General features: G+C 27.8%; 1 protein-coding gene, 2 non-coding genes and 3 pseudogenes across 3 annotated transcripts in view; all 6 read left to right on the top strand.

Annotated features, from left to right (window-relative positions):
• The window catches only part of dom (domino helicase), a 70,876-nt gene that overhangs the window by 22,643 nt on the left and 25,243 nt on the right, over window positions 1-22,990 (top strand). Inside the window, exons 5-9 of the mRNA XM_075308998.1 lie at window positions 3,425-4,219; window positions 4,574-5,861; window positions 12,481-12,804; window positions 12,915-13,101; window positions 19,901-21,976. Of these exons, the coding sequence (XP_075165113.1) occupies window positions 3,425-4,219; window positions 4,574-5,861; window positions 12,481-12,804; window positions 12,915-13,101; window positions 19,901-21,976 (4,670 nt within the window). The remainder of the gene's footprint in view (window positions 1-3,424; window positions 4,220-4,573; window positions 5,862-12,480; window positions 12,805-12,914; window positions 13,102-19,900; window positions 21,977-22,990) is intronic.
• LOC142242191 (small nucleolar RNA Me28S-Am2589) lies at window positions 1,052-1,175 on the top strand (annotated as a pseudogene).
• On the top strand, window positions 1,380-1,503 carry LOC142242190 (small nucleolar RNA Me28S-Am2589; annotated as a pseudogene).
• On the top strand, window positions 4,375-4,487 carry LOC142242189 (small nucleolar RNA Me28S-Am2589). Its single transcript, XR_012724041.1, has one exon. It is a non-coding gene; the product is annotated as a small nucleolar RNA Me28S-Am2589 (small nucleolar RNA).
• LOC142242214 (small nucleolar RNA psi18S-841/snoR66) lies at window positions 9,189-9,296 on the top strand. The gene has a single exon (XR_012724054.1). It is a non-coding gene; the product is annotated as a small nucleolar RNA psi18S-841/snoR66 (small nucleolar RNA).
• Window positions 9,355-9,478, top strand: LOC142242198 (small nucleolar RNA Me28S-Am2589; annotated as a pseudogene).

A 22,990-nucleotide genomic window follows, 5' to 3' on the forward strand; every position in this document is an offset into this window, starting at 1 on the left:
CTATAGAAAATTTTGTCAAAATTTTATTTCTATAGAAAATTTAGTCAAAATTTTATTTCTATAGAAAATTTTGTCAAAATTTTATTTCTATGGAAAATTTTGTCGAAATTTTATTTCTATAGAAAATTTTGTCAAAATTTTATTTCTATAGAAAATTTTGTCAAAATTTTATTTCTAGAGAAAATTTTGTCAAAATTTTATTTCTATAGAAAATTTTGTCAACATTTTATTTCTATAGAAAATTTTGTCAAAAGTTTATTTCTATAGAAAATTTTGTCAAAATTTTATTTCTATAGAAAATTTTGTCAAAATTTTATTTCTATAGAAAATTTTGTCAAAATTTTATTTCTATAGAAAATTTTGTCAAAATTTTATTTCTATAGAAAATTTTGTCAAAATTTTATTTCTATAGAAAATTTTGTCAATATTTTATTTCTATAGAAAATTTTGTCAAAATTTTCTTTCTATAGAAAATTTTGTCAAAATTTTATTTCTATAGACAATTTTGTCAAAATTTTATTTCTATAGAAAATTTTGTCAAAATTTTATTTCTATAGACAATTTTGTCAAAATTTTATTTCTATAGAAAATTTTATCAAAATTTTATTTCTATAGAAAATTTTGTCAAAATTTTATTTCTATAGAAATTTTTATCAAAATTTTATTTCTATAGAAAATTTTATCAAAATTTTATTTCTATAGAAAATTTTGTCAAAATTTTATTTCTATAGAAAATTTTATCAAAATTTTATTTTTATAGAAAATTTTGTCAAAATTTTTATTTCTATAGAAAATTTTTTCAAAATTTTTTTCCTATAGAAAATTTTGAAATATCAACAAAAAGATTCATAAAATAAGGAAATAATTAAAATTTTAATAAATTTTCTATGCACCTAAAAAGCACTTTCTTGTCCTTTATCCACTACGGCTTGAAAATCGTACATGTGTGCTATAGTAACTCTAAAGGAACGGATGCAAAGTTTTCTTTGGAAAATTTGAAAACGATTACTCTGTTTACAGAATATCTTAACATTTAGAGGTTTCTATTATTCTCAATATGATGATAAACTGTCCACTGACTTTGGTTAGATTCAACCTATTTTTGGAAGAATCTTGCTATACCAAAACTAAAACTAGGATGTTCGCATTTAGCGAGGCATTTGTCTGATTGAGAACAATAGCAAAACCATTTTCTTTTTGTATTAAATAAAATTCTAAATTGCACCTAAAAAGCACTTTCTTGTCCTTTTACTAATCATGGCTTGAAAATCGTACATGTGTGCTATAATAACAAAACGGATGCAAAGTTTCCACTGCAATAATGGGGAAACGATTACTCTGTTTACAAAATACCGTAATGTATTAAGGCTTACAATGTTCTCAATATGATGATATATTGTCCACTGACTTTGGTTAGATTCAACCTATTTTTGGAAGAATCTTTCTTTACCAAAACTTAAAACAGGATGTTCGCATTTTGCGAGGCATTTGTCTGATTGAGAAAATATTGTGAAATATTTCTAATGTGTAAATTTCAATGACTGGCACCTAAAAAGCACTTTCTTGTCCTTTACTAATCATGGCTTGAAAATCGTACATGTGTGCTATAGCAACCCTAAAGGAACGGATGCAAAGTTTTCATTGGAAAATTTGAAAACGATTACTCTGTTTACAAAAAAGCCCAAGCTACGTTTAATTACGTATATAAAAAAAATGTTATAAACAACATACTTTCTCTGTGTTCACAAATGCTCAACTTTTTTCGTAATTTTTTCAAGAGATAATTTAAGATAATATAAAATTTAAACATATATTGGCTTACATTTTGGTCTATATGATGAGACTTCAGAGACTTTGGCTTGTAATGCCGTAATAAGATTTCGAATTGTAGTTTCCTTACTGAGACTTCGTTTTGAATTAGCTACCAAGGACACTTGACTTTACATGTGTCAAGAATCCCACATAATCCTCGCACGATTGTCTTCCGTTCACAGTATCCTTAGGTGAAATTTTTATTTCTATAGAAAAATGTCTATTTTTTTAGATTTTTTTTTTTCAAAATTGTATTTCTATAAAAATGTTTGCAAAACTTTATTTCTATAGAATATTTTTGCAAAATTTTATTTCTATAGAAAATTTTTGCAAAAATTTATTTCTATAGGAAAGTTTTGAAAAATTTTATTTCTTTAGAAATTTTTGTCAAAATTTTATTTCAATAAAAATTTTTGTCAAAATTTTATTACTGTAGAAAATTTTGTCACAATTTTATTTCTATGGAAAATTTTGTCAAAATTTTATTTCTATAAAAAATTTTGTCAAAATTTTATTTCTATAGAAAATTTTGTCAAAATTCTATTTCGATAAAATTTTTTGCAAAAAAAAGAAGCGATTCAATATGATAATCGCGAAATATTGGGAAAATAAATAAAATATTCAAAAAAAGACCTCGAGCTTGAAAAATCATTAATTTATTATTATAACATAAAAAAGGTCGAAGAAAATCAAAGAAAACAATCATTTTTGCAAAATTTTATTTCTATAAATAAAAAATTTTTGCAAAATTTTATTTCTATAGAAAATTTTTGCAAAATTTTATTTCTATAGAAAATTTTTGCAAAATTTTATTTCTATAGAAAATTTTTGCAAAATTTTATTTCTATAGAAAATTTTGTCAAAATTTTATTTCTATAGAAAATTTTGTCAAAATTTTATTTCTATAGAAAATTTTGTCAAAATTTTATTTCTGTAGAAAATGTTTGCAAAATTTTATTTCTATAGAAAATTTTTGCAAAATTTTATTTCTATAGAAAATTTTGTCAAAATTTTATTTCTATAGAAAATGTTGTCAAAATTTTGTTTCTATAGAAAATTTTCTCAAAATTTTATTTATATAGAAAATTTTCTCAAAATTTTATTTATATATATATTTTTTATAGAAAATTTTTGCAGAATTTTATTTCCATAGAAATTTGTTTGCATAATTGTATTTCTATAGAATTTTTTTGCAAAATTTTAAGGATGAAGTCAGGGTCCCTCCTTTTAATACCCGAATTCGAGGGGCCCAATCTCTGTATTTTTAGACGTCTAGAAGGACTAGTTTTCATTCGAATTTCTATAGCAGGTTACTCTGTTCACATTTTGTGTGAAAAAGCTGTGGATTATTTTGATGGGTGTCTTCTTTTCTATTTATTTGAAATAATTTTGCATTGGTAATTTCTCAAAATTTATAGATCTTTATTATATTTTATTTTTTTATGGAATACGGCATGACTTTAATCAACGGATTATGAATGATTCCTTGAAATATTTTAATTTTCTTATGGCATGATAAGTGTGTACTCTTTTTTCTTTTCAAAAATATATAGTATTCCTCTTGCCGCTGCAACAAAACGTTTAATCGTAATCTCTTTTTCTTCATTCAAAGGTGGCACTCCGTTAATTCCCTGCAGCACAGCCCAAGGTACTACGGCATTGCGACGAAATGGCAATGGTGTTGCCTCTACTTCAAATACTCCTCCGCCACTTTATTCACCCTCGTCAAGTAATTTGTCATTACCCGGATTGACGACAGCGACGGGCACGACAAGTGCTGCGTCAGCAGCTGCAGCGGCCGCTGCTGCAGCTGCAAATTCCGCCGCCACAACGCCCAATAGCAATCAAGAGTTTTCCTTTAAGGCTAAACAAGAGGTTGATGTTATGCGCCGCATTAAGGAACTACAACGAGAGGGATTATGGACTGAAAAACGTTTGCCCAAGCAATTGGAACCCCCAAGACCAAAGGCCCATTGGGACTATTTGCTTGAGGAAATGGTTTGGTTGGCTGCCGATTTTGCCCAAGAACGTAAATGGAAGAAAGCTGCAGCGAAAAAATGTGCCAAAATGGTACAGAAATATTTCCAGGATAAAGCGAATGCAGCTCAGAAGGCCGAAAAGGCTCAAGAGGCTCATTTGAGAAGAGTGGCTGCATTCATTGCAAAAGAAGTGAAAATGTTTTGGGGCAATGTGGAGAAATTGGTGGAATATAAACATCATACGAAAATCGAGGAGAAACGTAAAAAGGCATTGGATCAACATCTATCATTTATTGTAGATCAAACTGAGAAATTCTCTCAGCAATTGGCCGAGGGCATGAATAAGACTCTGAAAGATGCTTCAGCAAATCCCAGTATAAATTCCAGTCGAATATCTTCGCCCAAGAGGGATGGTGGTGGCACAGATGGTAAGTTGTTCATAAAAAGAAAGAGCCTTTATGCTCATTTCGGTTGTTAGCAAAATTTAAGATAATTTACAAGACCATTTTTGTATATTTTTGAGATTTTGTGTGATTTTCGGTAGTTGCCTATAACAACCAGTATGAGTACAATTTTTTGAACGCCTCAAATGATGCTAATTTGTCACTGATTCTAAAACTTGTGCCCTATTTTTGGGAAAGTTTATGGAAATTTCAAGGGATGTTCGCTTTTGCGAGGCATTTGTCTGATGAGCTTTTCAAAAAATTTCCCCTCAATTACCTACTTCGTTAGACAAGGAGATTAAGATTAACAAACAAATATTTTCTTTGTATTCGCATTAGATGAATTTCGTCCTGATTCAGCTTCTGAAGATGATGAAGAGACAATTGCCAAAGCCGAAGAAGAAGAAAATGCCGATGTTGATGCTGAAGTTGCAGCATTGGCCAAAGAATCTCAAATGGATTTGGATGATTTTCTAAAAGATTTGCCCAAGGGATATTTAGAGAATCGTGATAAAATCGTCTTGGAAGAGGATACCACAGCAACGACATCCTCTTCCTCATCCAAAGGCAAAAGGGGAAGTAGTCGAAAGCAAAGCCAGGATAGTGATGATGGTGAATTTGAAGCCAACGAGACCAGTGAAGATGACGAAAATACCATTATGAAGCAAGAGGAAGAAGAAATGGAAGTAGACCATAAACAAGAGCTGGATGAGCTGGAAGCGGATAATGATTTAACGGTTGAGGAGTTGATAGCCAAATATAAATCGGGCAAAATAAATGAGACACCAGTTAAGGGAAAATCCAAAGCCAGCACTTCAAAAATGGAAGTGGATAATGAAGATATGGATGAAGAAGCAATATCAAAAGCTATGCGAGATTCCGATGATGATTCTACAGATGAAGAGTCAGAAGATGATGACGAGGAAGAAGACGATGAAGAGGACGAAGAAGATGAGGAAGAGAGTGCCGATGAGACAGAAGATCTCGATGGTACCGAAGAAAATGAACAAGATGCTGGCCTTAAAGATTTGCTTGAGGATTCCTCCAATGCCAATAGTAAAGATGATATGATCAAAGATGCTGCAGCATTGGCCGAATCTTTACAACCCAAAGGCAATACCCTTTCATCTACAAATGTTGTCACCCCCGTACCATTCCTACTGAAACATTCATTGCGTGAATATCAACACATCGGTCTCGATTGGTTGGTAACCATGAACGAGCGTAAACTCAATGGCATTCTAGCCGATGAAATGGGTCTGGGAAAGACAATACAGACCATTGCTCTGTTGGCCCATCTTGCCTGTGTCAAAGGCAATTGGGGTCCCCATCTTATTGTAGTACCCTCATCGGTTATGTTAAATTGGGAAATGGAATTTAAAAAATGGTGTCCCGGCTTTAAAATACTCACCTATTATGGAACACAAAAGGAGCGTAAACTGAAAAGAGTTGGTTGGACCAAACCAAATGCTTTTCATGTTTGCATAACCTCCTATAAATTGGTGGTTCAAGATCAACAAAGTTTTCGCCGCAAGAAATGGAAATATTTGATATTGGACGAAGCTCAAAACATCAAGAATTTCAAATCGCAACGATGGCAATTGCTTTTAAATTTCTCCACAGAGAGGTAAGTAAGACGGAAAGAAGGAGTCATGATGATTGAAAAAAAATATTTGAAAGAGATAGACAGAGATAAAGAACGGAAAATGAAATAGTGTTGGAGAGAAAAAAACTAGAAATATAAATAGAGAGGGGAGAGAGAGAAAAGGAAAATAGAGCCAGAAAATTCTATAGTTAGAATGATTGAAATGGAGGAAATTGAATGGATAAAAAAGAAAAGTATTTATGGATATATAAAAAACAAAGACTACACATTTTAACCAGATTCTTCTGACAATAAAACAAAATTCTTAATTTTTGAATGCACCTAAAAAGCACTTTCTTGTCTTCATTCCCCATGACATGAAAATCGTACATGTGTGCAATAACAATATCAAAACGGATGCAAAGTTTTCATTGGAACATGTGAAGACGATTACTCTGTTTACAAAAATTACAAGAAAATATACTTCATTCCGTTGGAGGCTCCGTGGAATATTTGTTGGGGTCAAGTCAGATATGGTGATACTACTTTTGTTGAACTTCGCTCTTATCAATGACTCCTACCCGATTATATGTTTATGATCTGGTTTGGCCCAGAATTTTGGTGCAGTTTGTGGTTGGAATTATGACATCATTGACCTTGATATTGATGGCCTAATGTGTATTTAGTGAAAATGGGATAGAATCAATGCCCGTTTGAAATCATCGTAGTAGCTTTTGGAGCAAATGTTTGGAATTTTCCTCGCTTAGGGAAATATTTGAGTATTTCAGCTTTGTAAAACGTCTACATAATTGGTGTTGTGCACACGCTTGCCACAGTTGGTAGAATTCTACCAAAAAATGGTAGTTTTTTGACTTTTTTTGGTAGAATTCTTGGTTTTGGTAGATTTGCTAAATATTCCTCTCCAATAAAGAGGCACTTCGCATATTTTCTATAAAAACAAAATTTTGACAAAATTTTCAATAGAAATAAAATTTTGAGAAAATTTTCGATAGAAATAAAATTTTGACAAAATTTTCTATTGAAGTAAAACTTGGACAAAATTTTCTATAGAAATAAACTTTTGACAAAATTTTCTATACAAATAAAGTTTTAAAATAAATAAAATTTACAAATAAAAATTTGACAAACTTTCTATAGAATTTTAACAAATTTTCCTATAGAAAAAAATTGTTCTATAGAAATAGAATTTTGAGAAAATTTTCTATTAAAGTAAAACTTGGACAACATTTTCTGTAGAAATGAAATTTTTACAAAATTTTCTATTAAAGTAAAACTTGAACAAAATTTTCTATAGAAATAAAATTTTGACAAAATCTTCTATACAAATAAAGTTTTAAAATAAATAAAATTTACAAATAAAAATTTGACAAATTTTCTATAGAATTTTGACAAATTTTCCTATAAAAAAATTGTTCTATAGAAATAGAATTTTGATAACATTTTCTATTAAAGTAAAACTTGGACAACATTTTCTGTAGAAATGAAATTTTGACAAAATTTTCTGTTAAAGTAAAACTTGAACAAAATTTTCTATAGAAATAAAATTTTGACAAAATTTCCTATAAAAAAAAATTGACAAAATTTTCTATAGAAATAAATATTTGAAAAAATTTTCAATAGAAATAAAATTTTAAAATAAATAAAATTTACAAATAAAAATTTGACAAATTTTTCTATAGAATTTTGACAAAATTTCCTATAGAAATAAAATTTTGACAAAATTTTCTGTAGAAATAAAATTTTGAAAAAATTTTCAGTAGAAATAAAATTTTAAAATAAATAAAATTTTCAAATAAAAATGTATCAAATTTTTCTATAGAATTTTGACAAAAATTTCCTATAGAAATAAAATTTTGACAAAAATTTCTGAAGAAATAAAATTTTGACAAAATTTTCTGTAGAAATAAAATGTTGACAAAATTTTCTATAGAAATAAAATTTTGACAAAATTTTCTATAGAAATAAAATTTTGACAAAATTTTCGATAGAAATAAAATTTTGACAAAATTTTCTATAGAAATAAAATTTTGACAAAATTTTCTATAGAAATACAAGTTTGACAAAATTTTCTATAGAAATAAAATTTTGACAAAATTTTCTATAGAAATAAAATTTTGACAAAATTTTCTATAGAAATAAAATTTTGCAAAAAATTTCTATAGAAATAAAATTTTGACAAAATTTTTTATAGAAATAAAATTTTAAAATAAATAAAACTTACAAATAAAAATTTGGCACATTTTCGATGGAATTTTGACAAATTTTTCTATAGAAATAAAATTTTCTATAGAAATAAAATTTTGACAAAATTTTCTATAGAAATAAAATTTTGACAAAATTTTCTATAGAAATAAAATTTTGACAAAATTTTCTATAGAAATAAAATTTTGACAAAATTTTCTATAGAAACAAAATTTTGACAAAATTTTCTATAGAAATAACATTTTGACAAAATTTTCTATAGAAATAAAATTTTGACAAAATTTTCTATAGAAATAAAATTTTGACAAAATTTTCTATAGAAATAAAACTTTGACAAAATTTTCTATAGAAATAAAATTTTGACAAAATTTTCTATAGAAACAAAATTTTGACAAAATTTTCTATAGAAATAACATTTTGACAAAATTTTCTATAGAAATAAAATTTTGACAAAATTTTCTATAGAAATAAAATTTTGACAAAATTTTCTATAGAAATAAAATTTTGACAAAATTTTCTATAGAAATAAAATGTTGACAAAATTTTCTATAAAAATAAAATTTTGACAAAATTTTCTATAGAAACATTTTGACAAAATTTTCTATAGAAATAAAATTTTGACAAAATTTTCTATAGAAATAAAAATTTGACAAAATTTTCTATAGAAATAAAATTTTGACAAAATTTTTTCTATAGAAATAAAATTGTGACAAAATTTTCTATAGAAATAAAATTTTTACAAAATTTTCTATAGAAATAAAATCTTTGCAAAATTTTCTATAGAAAAAAAAATTTTGACAAAATTTTCTATAGAAATAAAATTGTGACAACATTTTCAATAGAAATAAAATTTGACAAAATTTTCAATAGAAATAAAATTTTGCAAAAAATGTCTATAGAAATAACATTTTTAAAAAAATTTTCTATAGGAATTAAATTTTGCGAAATAAGATATTTTTAAATTTGGTAGATTTTTGATAAAATGTTCTTCAAATTTTGATAGATTATGGCACGAGAGGCAACCGTGGCTGTACTATGGGATCATCATAATAATTATCCCTTTATCAGACCATATTCGTGGGACATTGTGTGTGTGTCTTATAAGCAATTATTCTTTTTATTATATTTCTCGATATTTATTTACTTTGCAAGGGCACTCTGTGTCACATTGAATTTATCACAAGTAGAACAATTTGTAACCTTGCTATAAAAAACCAGTTTATTCCAAACATTATACTCTTTAACTGAAACTCCCAACGTTATGAGTTATTTGGTAAATCGACATCGGTTGCTTTATTATGGTCATTCGAAACTTAATATGATGATAATCTGTCCACTGACTTTGGTTAGATTCAACCTATTTTTGGAAGAGTCTTGTTATGCCAAAACTAAAAACAGGATGTTCGCATTTTGCGAGGCATTTGTCTGATTGAGAGAGAGAATGATATATTAAACAATCGAACTTTATTTAAGTATATTTTATTGATAAAGTATAATATCAAATATGCACCTAAAAAGCACTTTCATGTCCTTTATCTGCCATGGCCTGAAAATCGTAAATGTGTGCTATAGAAACTATTGGAAACGGATGCAATGTTTTCACTGGTATAAAGTGGAAATAACTATTTCGTTTACAAAATACGATGATGTCAAATTTCCACTCTGGAATAAGTTACTTAATTATTATAACAAAAAATAAATTTTATTATAAAAATAGATTTTTTTCTAGTGAAGTCCTAGTGACAGGAAAATCATATCATTTTCAATGATAGTATATTGTTTTGATTAAACTACAAAATATTTCAAGGAATTAAAAATTGTAGGAAAAATCCCTACATGGACGGACTACTATAACAATTAAAACTACTACAATTATATGGGTTTTAATTTGTAGCACTTCAATCAGTGACATAACTTTTTTGCAATAGTTATGGGAACTACGCAAAGTTGCTTATATGAAAAATTGTATAATCTCGCTAATACAGGCTTGTTAAATGAAAAAAGTCGGTATTAATAGATTAGGCTACAATAATGTTTTATTTTTTTTATGGTTATTAAAATATAACAGATTGATCAAAATGTTACTTCATTTTAAATTGAATGGCGTCGGAAAAATTTCGTAGCACTTCAATCAGTGCCATAACTTTTTGCAATAGTTATCGAACTACGCTAAGGTGCTTATAACATTCTTATGAATAATCACGCTAATATAGTATTGTTTGCCTAAGGTACTGTATTATACGATTAAACTACAATATATATATTTTGTTGGGCACCGACCGAAGTGTTTATTTTTTGGTTGAAAATTTTTCTCTAGAAATAAAAAGTTGACAAAATTTCTTCTAGAAATAAAATTTTGACAAAATTTTCTATAGAAATAAAATTTTGATATTTTATATAAAAAATAAAATTTTGACTACATTTTCTAAAGAAATAAAATGTTGACAAAATATTCTATAGAAATAAAGTTAGTTTTGCAAAAGTTTTATATAGAAATAAAATTTTGCAAACATTTTCTATACACATAAATTTTTGCAAAAATTTTCTATAGAAATAAAATTTTGCAAAAATTTTCTATAGAAATAAAATTTCGCAAACATTTTCTATAGAAATTAAATTTGCAAAATTTTTCTATAGAAGTAAAATTTTGCAAAAATTTTCTATAGAAACAAAATTTTGCAAAAATTTTCTATACAAATAAAATTTTGACAAAATTTTCTATAGATATAAAATTTTGACAAAATTTTCTATAGAAAAAAAAAATTTGACAAAATTTTCTATAAAATAAAATTTTGCAAAAATTTTCTGTAGAAATAAAATTTTCTATAGAAATTAAAATTTGGCGAAATTTTCGACAGAAATAAAAATTTGGCAAAATTTTCGATAGAAATAAAATTTTGCAAAAATTTTCTATAGAAACAAAATTTCGCAAACATTTTCTATAGAAATAAAATTTGCAAAATTTTTCTATAGAAATAAAATTTTGCAAAAATTTTCTATAGAAACAAAATTTTGCAAAAATTTTGACAAAATTTTCTATAGAAATAAAATTTTGACAAAATTTTGCTATAGAAATAAAATTTTGACAAAATTTTCTATAGATATAAAATTTTGACAAAATCTTCTATAGAAATAAAATTTTGACAAAATTTTCTATAAAATAAAATTTTGCAAAAATTTTCTGTAGAAATAAAATTTTCTATAGAAATAAAAATTTGGCAAAATTTTCGATAGAAATAAAAAGTTGGCAAAATTTTCAATAGAAATAAAATTTTGCAAAAATTTTCTATAGAAACAAAATTTTGACAAAATTTTCTATAGATATAAAATTTTGCAAAAAGTTTCTATAGAAATAAAATTTTTACTAAATTTTCTATAGAAATAAAATTTTGACAAAATTTTCTATAGAAATAAAAATTTGCAAAAATTTTCTGTAGAAATAAAATTTTGCAAACATTTTCTATAGAAATAAAAATTTGCAAAAATTTTCTATAGAAATAAAATTTTGCAAAAATTTTCTATAGAAACAAAATTTGCAAAATTTTTCTATAAAAATTTTGAATACATTTTCTATAAAATAAAATTTGGCAAAAATTTCCTATAGAAATAAAATTGTGACAAAATTTTCTATAGAAGTAAAAATTTGGCAAAATTTTCGATAGAAATAAAAATTTGGAAAAATTTTCTATAGAAATAAATTTTTGCAAAATTTTTTTATAGAAATAAGATTTTGACAAAATTTTGCTATTGAAATAAAATTTTGAAAAATTTTGCCATAGAAATAAAATATTGACAAAATTTTTTATAGAAATAAAATTTTGACAAAATTTTTTATAAAAATAAAATTTTGACTAATTGTTACTAGCAATGCTTAATATTTTTTTTTTAATAAATCAAGATTTAAATTTGGCTGAACCATTCTCGAAATCAAAGTTAAGCTACTAAGAAAATTATGAAAAAATTTCAGCTTAGGATAATCAACCTCATCACGCCTAATCTCATCAAGGCCTATCCGATTTTTTTACCAAAAGCCTAAGCCGTGTATTCGGTCGATCTCAAATATTTTGGTAGCATCGTATCCACAGAAAATGGGAATGTATACGAGCTTTCTATCGTAAAGCTCGACATTTTTGAGGTTATACGAGTACAGTAGCATAGCATCAATACTTTTGACTTAGCTTTAATGTGTCAAGGCCAAGTTACAGAATGATGCTTATATAAAAAATTAAGACTAATTTTCGCTATTGTGAATTTGTTACCAATCACAATAGATATTTTAGACTACAATTGGCAAACCGATTTTCATTTCTGATTTTTATTAATTTTTTTGTGGGAATTTACATTTGTAAAAGCAAAAATTGCAGTTTATTTATATTTTTACTATAAATTACTATAAATTCCATATAAAAACGCTTTTTTTATATATTTTTTCTTTTAGACGTCTTCTACTTACTGGTACACCTCTACAAAATGATCTTATGGAACTATGGTCTCTTATGCATTTCTTAATGCCCTACGTTTTCTCATCACATCGAGAATTTAAGGAATGGTTTTCCAATCCAATGACAGGCATGATTGAAGGTAACCTGGAATATAATGAGACGCTAATACAGCGATTACATAAAGTAATACGGCCGTTCTTATTGAGACGTTTAAAGAAGGAAGTTGAAAAACAAATGCCCAAAAAATATGAACATGTTGTCATGTGCCGTTTGTCGAATAGGCAACGTTATTTATATGATGATTTTATGAGTCGAGCGAAGTAAGTTCGTATGCCTGCCTATGTCATATACTATGTGGTTTGCCATATTGTGCTAATTTTCTTTCTATGGATAATTGATTTGTAATAAATTTACCCTTTTTGTTTTACAGAACAAAGGAAACATTACAGACTGGCAATTTGCTGAGTGTTATAAATATTCTAATGCAATTGCGTAAAGTATGTAATCATCCAAATATGTTTGAAGTACGTCCAACTATATCGCCATTTCAAATGGACGGTATAACATATGAAACTTCACGCTTAATATGTGATCTAATGGAATATGATCCATTTACGGTAAGTCTTAACAGCTATAGACAATGTTTTATTTGAATTATCTTATTAATATTTTTATATATTATTGTTACAAATAATTTCTTTATAATTGTGCTAAAAAAATTATGTGGAATGATTTATTACTGTTTGGTAGTTTGGTAGAATTTCTATATATTTTGACAAAATTTTCTATAAAAATAAAATTTTGATAAAACTTTCTATAGAAACAAAATTTTGATAAAATTTTCTATAGAAATAAAATTTTGACAGAATTTTCTATAGAAATAAAATGTTGACAGAATTTTCTATAGAAATAAAATTTTTACAAAATTTTCTATAGAAATAAAATTTTGACAAAATTTTCTATAGAAATAAAATTTTGACAAAATTTTCTATAGAAATAAAATTTTGACAAAATTTTCTATAGAATAAAATTTTGACAAAATTTTCGATAGAAATAAAATGTTGAAAACATTTTCTATAGAAATAAAGCTTTAACAAATTTCTATATAAAATTGTATTTCTATAGAAAATTTTGTCAAAATTTTATTTCTATAGAAAATTTTGTCAAAATTTTATTTCTATAGAAAATTTTGTCAAAATTTTATTTCTATAGAAAATTTTGTCAAAATTTTATTTCTATAGAAAATTTTGTGAAAATTTTATTTCTATAGAAAATTTTGTCAAAATTTTATTTTTATAGAAACTTTTGTCAAAATTTTATTTTTATAGAAAATTTTGTAAAAATTTTATTTCTATAGAAAATTTTGTAAAAATTTTATTTCTATAGAAAATTTTGTCAAAATTTTATTTCTATAGAAAATTTTGTCAAAATTTTATTTCTATAGAAAATTTTGTCAAAATTTTATTTCTATAGAAAATTTTGTCAAAATTTTATTTCTATAGAAAATTTTGTCAAAGTTTTATTTCTATAGAAAATTTTGTTAAAATTGTATTTCTCTAGAAAATTTTGTCAAAATTTTATATCTATAGAAAATTTTGTCAAAATTTTATTTCTCTAGAAAATTTTGTCAAAATTTTATTTCTTTAGAAAATTTTGTCAAAATTTTATTTCTATAGAAAATTTTGTCAAAATTTTATTTCTATAGAAAATTTTGTCAACATTTTATTTCTATAGAAAATTTTGTCAAAATTTTATTTCTTTAGAAAATTTTGTCAAAATTTTATTTCTATAGAAAATTTTGTCAAAATTTTATTTCTATAGAAAATTTTGTCAAAATTTTATTTCTATAGAAAATTTTGTCAAAATTTTATTTCTATAGAAAATTTTGTCAAAATTTTATTTCTATAGAAAATTTTGTCAAAATTTTATTTCTTTAGAAAATTTTGTCAAAATTTTATTTTTATAGAAAATTTTGTCAAAATTTTATTTCTATAGAAAATTTTGTCAAAATTTTATTTCTATAGACAATTTTGCCAAAATTTTATTTCTATAGAAAATTTTCTCAAAATTTTATTTCTGTAAAAAATTTTCTCAACATTTTATTTTTATAGAAAATTTTGTCAAAATTTTATTTCTATAGAAAATTTTGTCAAAATTTTATTTCTATAGACAATTTTGCCAAAATTTTATTTCTATAGAAAATTTTCTCAAAATTTTATTTCTGTAAAAAATTTTCTCAACATTTTATTTCTATAGAAAATTTTCTCAAAATTTTATTTCTATAGAAAATTTTGTCAAAATTTTATTTCTATAAAAAATTTTCTATAGACATAACATTTTGCAAAAATTGTCTATAGAAATAACATTTTTACAAAATTTTCTATAGAAATAAAATTAAAAAAAAATGTTCTATAAAACAAAGTTTTGTATAGAATTAAAATTTTGCAAAATAAGATTTTTTTATTTGGTAGTTTGTTTGGTAAAATTTTCTGCAAATTTTGGTAAATTATTTTTGGCTCCGAGTGGCAAACGTGATTAGAACTTAAGGAAGGACTAATTCTATTCTACTATTCTCCAGGTATAGCTCATTGATGTTCGGTATAGTATATGTGGCTTGTTTCGTAGGCTAAATTTAAATATCATATTAGTCGATGGTGTACAAGGGGTTCTAGGATTCATTCAGACATTGGCCGAAGGACTTTTCGGACCCTTATGTTACCAGGAGACTTTTTACTGCCCTTGTTAGGACTCATCCTGGAGTATGGCTTTATCGTATGGGATCCTCAGTATGAAATTTACATGACAGTATAGAATTTGTGCAGAAGCAATTCTTGTTGTTCGATGAAAAAATTCACTTTAATGAAAAGAGGCGTGATGCATAATTTATTTTCCATCTTAATGATAAATTCAAAGGAATTCGATGAAAGGGGAATGTTTGGTTCTATTCTCATCGAACGAAAAGGGACCTCCTTATAGTATTGAATAGTCTTTTTGTATATATTCTCCATTTTCCAAATTTGAAAGTAGCAAGGCAACTTTTACTTATATTAAAAATATTCATGATGTGATGAGAAATATCTGGTACCAAATTGGAATATTTTTTTGTAACATATTTCTTCTATTGTCAATTTAGCACTTCAATCAGTGAAACGACTCATTATAGTTGTGGAACTACGCTAAGGTGCTTACATTAAAAAAAATCAGACTAACAAGCATATACAGTCATTTTGTTATTTATGTCTGTGTTAATGGTTAGGCTATAATTAACCACAGATTTATTATTGATATACAAACATAAAAAATAAGCTTAATAGTCTAATCAATTTTAAATTAATTATATCTTGAGCCGATAATATAATTGGTGTCAATAAATAATTGAATTTACCAGTCCAATACAGAAAGTATGAAAGTAACCCTATGAATTTTCTATAGTAAGGAAACTGGTCTATTTAAACTATTAATTTTGATTTTTGAATGAAGATTTTTGGATTATTTAAGTTCTAATTTGCTTTCCTTATATATAAAAAAAATAAAATAAAAAGAAAAAAACCTGATACAGTCGAACTTGTTTCTAATGAACTCTCATGGACCGTTATATCCGTAATTAAGAACGTAGTAACTTGGATTTTTTTTTGTGACTTTGATATTATTATAATGTTCACTCATTTGACTTGTTTTTAATTTTCCAGCCATTACGAATCATAATTTGTATAACACTTTTCTGCCACTTTTTAAAAATTTTAATGGTAACGCAGATGCGAATATTTGTTTAAGGCAAAAATGTGTTTAATCTGGCTCTAATAGATTTGTAATTACATCGGCATCAAATAATTTTCTTAATGAATAATTTTGTTTAATAAATTATTTATGAATTATTGGTGCTTATATTAAAAAATAAAGTCTAATTTTCGCTATTGTGGATCTGTCAACAGCCATGATAGATATTTTGGACTACAATTATAGAGTAAGTTAAATAAGAAACTAATTCTATGGAATGATTTTTATTGCACTTCAATCAGTGAATTAACTTGATATAGTAGTTAATGAACTACGCTAAGGTGCATACAGCAATATTAGATTAATCTCGCTAATATAAATTTGAAATATTCTACAAATCTGTATTAATAGATTAAACGACAAAAAAAATAATTACAAACATTTTCATTTATTGGATGGTCTTCTTGGGGTAAGAAGGTGGGATCTCACAAATGCATGATAAATGGAGTATCTCTGTTCTTTGCCTAATGGCCCACCGTCATGATATATCTTGACTTTCATTTTTGTGAAAAAGTCCAAACAATATTCTGAAGTGACTACTGATTCCTAAGTTAAAAGCTATAACTTAGTCGTTTTTAATTTGCAAGCAATATTAGTTAGCATCTAAATCGTTATAAATGGTTTTTACACTCAGACAATTTTAAAATGTACTTGAAACAACACAAAAAAAATTATATTTATCATTTAATTGATCCATTTAATTTGTATTTTTATACCCACCACCATAGAATGGTGACGGGGTATAATAAGTTTGTCATTCCGTTTGTAACGCATCGAAATATCGATTTCCGACTATATAAAGTATATATATTCTTGATCAGGGAGAAATTCTAAGACGATATAAGCATGTCCGTCTGTCCGTCTGTCTGTCTGTCTGGCTGTCTGTTGTAATCACGCTACAGCATTCAATAATGGAGCTATCGTCCTGAAATTTGGCACAGAATCGTCTTTTGTCTGCGCGCAGGTCAAGTTCGAAGATGGGCTATATCGGGCCATGTTTTGGTATAGCCCCCATATAAACCGACCTCCCGATTTGGGGTCTTTCGCTTATAGAAACCATAGTTTTCATCCAATTTGCGCAAAATTGAAAATCTAGAGATATTTTGGGACCTTGAAGAGGTGTGCCAAAAATGGTGAGTGTGGGTCCATGTTTTGGTATAGCCCCCATATAAACCGACCTCCCGATTTGGGGTCTTTCGCTTATAGAAACCGTAGTTTTCATCCAATTTGCGCGAAATTGAAAATCTAGAGGTATTTTGGGACCTTGAAGAGGTGTGCCAAAAATGGTGAGTGTCGGTCCATGGTTTGGTATAGCCCCCATATAAACCGACCTCCCGATTTGGGGTCTTTCGCTTATAGAAACCGTAGTTTTCATCCAATTTGCGCGAAATTGAAAATCTAGAGGTATTTTATGACCATAAAGAGGTGTGCCAAAAATGGTGAGTGTCGGTCCATGTTTTGGTATAGCCCCCATATAGACCGATCTCCCGATTTTACTTCTTGGGCTTATAGAAACCGCAGTTTTTATTCAATTTACCTGAAATTGGAAATCTAGAGGTATTGTAGGACCACAAATACGTGTGCCAAAAATTGTGAGTATCCGTCCATATTTTGGTATAGCCCCCATATAGAGCGATCTCCCGATTTGGGGTCTTGGGCTTATAGAAACCGTAGTTTTTATCCAATTTGTCTGAAATTGGAAATCTAGAGGTATTTTAGGACCATAAAGAGGTGTGCCGAGAATGGTGAGTATCGGTCCATATTTTGGTGTAGCCCCCAAATAGTATCAATTACTATTTTTTAAATTAAATTGACTAAACCAGACTAAACAATATAATAAAGGAGCTTTAGTTATTCAACTAAATCAAAAGTTCAACCACAGATTTATTTTATAAATACCAGATTAAAAACATTGCCTTCGGCAACTGCTACCACAACCAAAGTAATTCGATTGTGCATGAAAATCTTTAGCGGAACTTTCTGCTGTGTATATACTTGTTTAATTTTTAGAAAAATGTAAAATCGTAAATAGGTTTTCAAATTCTGGGGGGGGCTAAAATTTTTCTGGGGGGTCTAAGCCCCCTCCCCAGAGGCCTTCCTACGCTTATTGTCCCCATATAAAACGACCTCCCGATTTGGGGTCTTGAGTTTATAGAAACCGTAGTTTTTATCCAATTTGTCTGAAATTGGAAATCTAGAGGTATTTTGGGACCATAAAGAGGTGTGCCGAAAATGGTGAGTATCGGTCCATATTTTTGTATAGCCCCCATATAGACCGATTTCCCGATTTTACTTCTTGGGCTTCTAGAATCCGAAGTTTTTATCCTATTTGCCTGAAATTGGAAATCTATAGGTATTTTCGGGTCATAAAGAGGTGTGCCGAAAGCGATGAGTATCGGTCCATATTTTAGTATAGCCCCCATCAGAACGATCTCCCGATTAAACTCCTTGGGTTTCTAGAAACCGTAGTTTTTATCTGATTTGCCAGAAATTGTAAATACTAATCATGAAAATTGTTTGAAACTCAATGTAAAATTTTCAGATTTTACTTCTACAGATTTAAGATTTCAAATCAAGACTTTATTTTATATTTTTCTTGCACACTTACAAGAGATGTTAATGATTCCTCTAAAACTCAAGCAAACATGGTTCTTATAAATCCAGAATCTGATATAGTCCTCATAGGTGAAATCTTTAAATTTATCTTCGGGAAGTGTCCTCAAGTCCTCTAGCCCTCCTGAAATTTCAAAGGAAACCCTAATATCTGGTTCATGGTGGTGGGTATTTAAGATTCGGCCCGGCCGAACTTACTGCTGTATATACTTGTTTTGTCTTCCGTCCTTCCTTGTTTTATGTGAAAAACTAATTTTGCTCTTATATTCTAAACTATGCGTCCTAGAGAGAAAATGTGACTACCCCCAAAAAATCGAAATTCCATTCAAATTATGAAAAAAAATCGAAATTTTTATATGAAAAACTTCTTTTGAGCATATCTCTTAAACTATGAAAACCTTAGTTTTCTCGTATCTCTTAAACTACATCCTAATAACCTAATTCTGTAACCCCTAAATTCGTAATCACTCTCGAAAATATTGAAAATCTCGTAAAAATTCTAAAAAAAAAAATAAATTTTTATATAAAAACCTAATTTTTCTAACACTTAAACTATACGAGAAGGCTCTAAATTTTTATACCAGCATCAACAAACTTTTTTAATTATAACAATTTTAGTTAAGAAGGAATTTATAATTTATTGATGCTTATATTAAAACTAGTCTAATTTTCGCTATTGTGGATTTGTGTCAACAGCCATGATAGATATTTTGGACTACAATTGTAAAACGATTTAAAAATATAAGTAAAAATTTTTTATTGCACTTCAATCAGTGAATTAACTTTATTTAGTAGTTAATGAACTACGCTAAGGTGCATACAAAAAAACATTAGAATAATCTCGCTAATATAGATTTCGATCTTTCCACAAATCTGTATTAATAGATTAGACGACAATTAACATATATAATTTTTTAGAATAAATTTTCTCATATTGAAATTAAATATTCTCGTTCTTAGCAAAAATCCCATCTACTGTAATTTTTTGATTAATTTCAATTTTTTTTATTAAATTTTGTTTTCCAGCAAATCGATATACACTCGCTTAATCTACTACTGGTGGAGTTAGAACTCACGCTAACAGCATATGTCTCTCATAAATCTCGTTTATTGGCAGCGCCACGAAAACTAATCGAGGAAATTGATAATATACCAGATCCACCACCTAAATGTCCAACGGGGAAATATAAATTCCACATACGTGTTCGTGATACAAAGATACAACAGAGTATCAATACACATACCAAACAAACGGTGAAAGTTGGAGCTAGTCCAGCCATGCGAATGGAGGGTAATAAATTTGTACCCTTTGGTCTACCAATAGTTACTTCGTCTGGTGGTGAATTGGCTAACAATCGCATTAGTAAACGTATGAATAGCATTATAAATCCTATAGGTTCTCCCAAATTGGGACCCATAACACCAGCTGCTATAACGAGAGCAAGAGATAACGCTTCGGCTGCATCAACGTCATCGTCAACGTCTGCGCACATGGGACCTACACCGGCCAAACAAATGCGTTTACAGGATCCTTTGAGTTTAGAAGGAATGGAGGAGCCGGAACCGCATAAAATTGAAAAAGTCGGGGATGATAAGGCTCTGGTGAAAGTGTTAGCCCAGCATGTGAAGACAACATCGAATACTACTACTACTACCCGCAGTAATGATGCCACTGTAAAGACTGAATCCGATGATGCGACTGTGGTGGATGACAATTCGTCTGAAACCGATCCCATCTTTAATATGACTGAGATTTTGCAACAGCGCAAAGAACAAAGATTGGCTCGTTTGAAACTAATGGCCAACATCAATAAGAGACGAAGCGAGGCAACACCCATCTATGGGTCAGATTGTCGTGAATCCATAGAGCATTGCTCTGAGGGCAGTCGTCTTTTGCAATATTCCACTTGGCAAACCAGAGGTTATACCAACTGTAACACTGCCATGCATCGTTCCAATGATAACTGGACTCTGAACAAAATTCTCAAGAGCTACGAAAGGCGGTGTCAAGACCTGAAGCATATCTTTCAGAATTATGTTATATATGTGCCGTCCGTTTGTGCTCCCCGAATACGTTTCTATGTCAATAATTTGGCATCGACGCGTTTGTCACGTGAACGTTGTATCGATAATACCATACAGAAGGAAATGTCACCAAAGCTGGCCTTGCTGCATCCCATAATCTCGTCCATGACAACACAATTTCCCGATCCTCGACTCATTCAGTATGACTGTGGTAAATTGCAAACTTTGGATGGACTTTTGAAACAGCTAAAATATGGCCATCATCGGGTTTTGATCTTTACACAAATGACTAAAATGCTAGATGTTTTGGAGGCCTTCCTCAATTACCACGGGCACATATATTTGCGTTTGGATGGTGCCACCAAAGTGGAGCAACGTCAACTTCTAATGGAACGTTTCAATACGGACAAACGTATATTCTGTTTTATTTTGTCCACACGATCTGGTGGCGTGGGTATAAATTTAACAGGAGCCGATACTGTGATATTTTACGATTCAGACTGGAATCCCACCATGGATGCTCAGGCGCAGGATCGCTGTCATCGCATTGGACAAACGCGGGATGTACACATATATCGTTTAGTTTCGGAAAAAACTATCGAAGTGAATATTCTGAAGAAAGCCAATCAGAAACGAATGCTTAGTGATATGGCAATTGAAGGTGGCAACTTTACCACATCGTACTTTAAGAGTTCCACAATTAAGGATCTTTTCAATATTGAAAGTCAAACTCAAACATCTGGTGATGCACCGTTGGCAATAACTTCATCCCAAAGTAGTGAGATGTATGATAAGACGGCAACATCTTCATCGGCTCCATCATCATCGGCATCATCGACGATTGTTGAGCCAACCGAGGTGGATTTGGAAAAACAATCTTTGAAGGTATTTGAGAGTGCTTTAGCAGCTGCTGAAGACGAACAAGATGTTCAAGCTACAAAAACAGCTAGGGCTGAGGCTGCCGCAGATTTAGCTGAATTCGATGAAAACATTCCGCTGGAAGAAGTTGCCACAAATGGTGATGGAAATGTAGAACTCAGCAAGGCCGATTTGGAAATGCAGAATTTGGTTAAACAGGTAAGTGCAGACAGACAATTGCATCTTTAAGATATTTCGAAGAAAAAATATATTTTAAAAACGGTAGACACGGTAGCCACTCGTGACAAAATCTATCAGCATTTAAAGAAAATTTTACCAAAAATTTTCCAAAATAAATGATAACATTTTTTCTTTAGAAACTTTTTGTCAAAATTTTATTTCTATATAAAATGTTTGTAAAATTTTATTTCTATCGAAAATTTTTTCAAAATTTTATTTCTATAGAAAATTTTTGCAAAATTTTATTTCTATAGAAAATTTTTGCAAAATTTTATTTCTATAGAAATTTTTTTAGAAAATTTGTTGAAAATTTTATTTCTATAGAAATTTTATTTCTATAGAAATTTTTTTTCAAAAATTTATTTCTATAGAAAATTTTTGCCTAATTTTATTTCTATAAAAAATTTTGTCAAAATTTTATTTCTATAGAAAATTTTTGCAAAATTTTATTTCTTTAGAAAAATTTGTCAAAATTTTATTTCTATAAAAAAATTTGTAGAAAATTTTTTCAAAATTTTATTTCTATAGAAAATTTTTGCACAATTTTTGTTCTATAGGAAATTTTGTCAAAATTTTATTTCTATAGAAATTTTTTTAGAAAATTTGTTGAAAATTTTATTTCTATAGAAATTTTTTTTCAAAAATTTATTTCTATAGAAAATTTTTGCCTAATTTTATTTCTATAAAAAATTTTGTCAAAATTTTATTTCTATAGAACATTTTTGCAAAATTTTATTTTTTATAGAAAATTTTTTTATTTCTATAGAAAATTTTTGCAAAATTTTATTTCTATAGAAACTTTTTGCAATATTTTATTTCTATAGAACATTTTTGCAAAATTTTATTTCTATAGGACATTTTTGCAAAATTTTATTTCTATAGAAAATTTTTGCAAAATTTTATTTCTATGGAAAATTTTTGCCAAATTTCTATAGAACATTTTTGCAAAATTTTATTTTTTATAGAAAATTTATTTATTTCTATAGAAAATTT

The sequence above is a fragment of the Haematobia irritans genome, chromosome 5, assembly GCF_050003625.1.
Source record: "Haematobia irritans isolate KBUSLIRL chromosome 5, ASM5000362v1, whole genome shotgun sequence".
Taxonomy (NCBI): Eukaryota; Metazoa; Arthropoda; class Insecta; order Diptera; family Muscidae; genus Haematobia; species Haematobia irritans.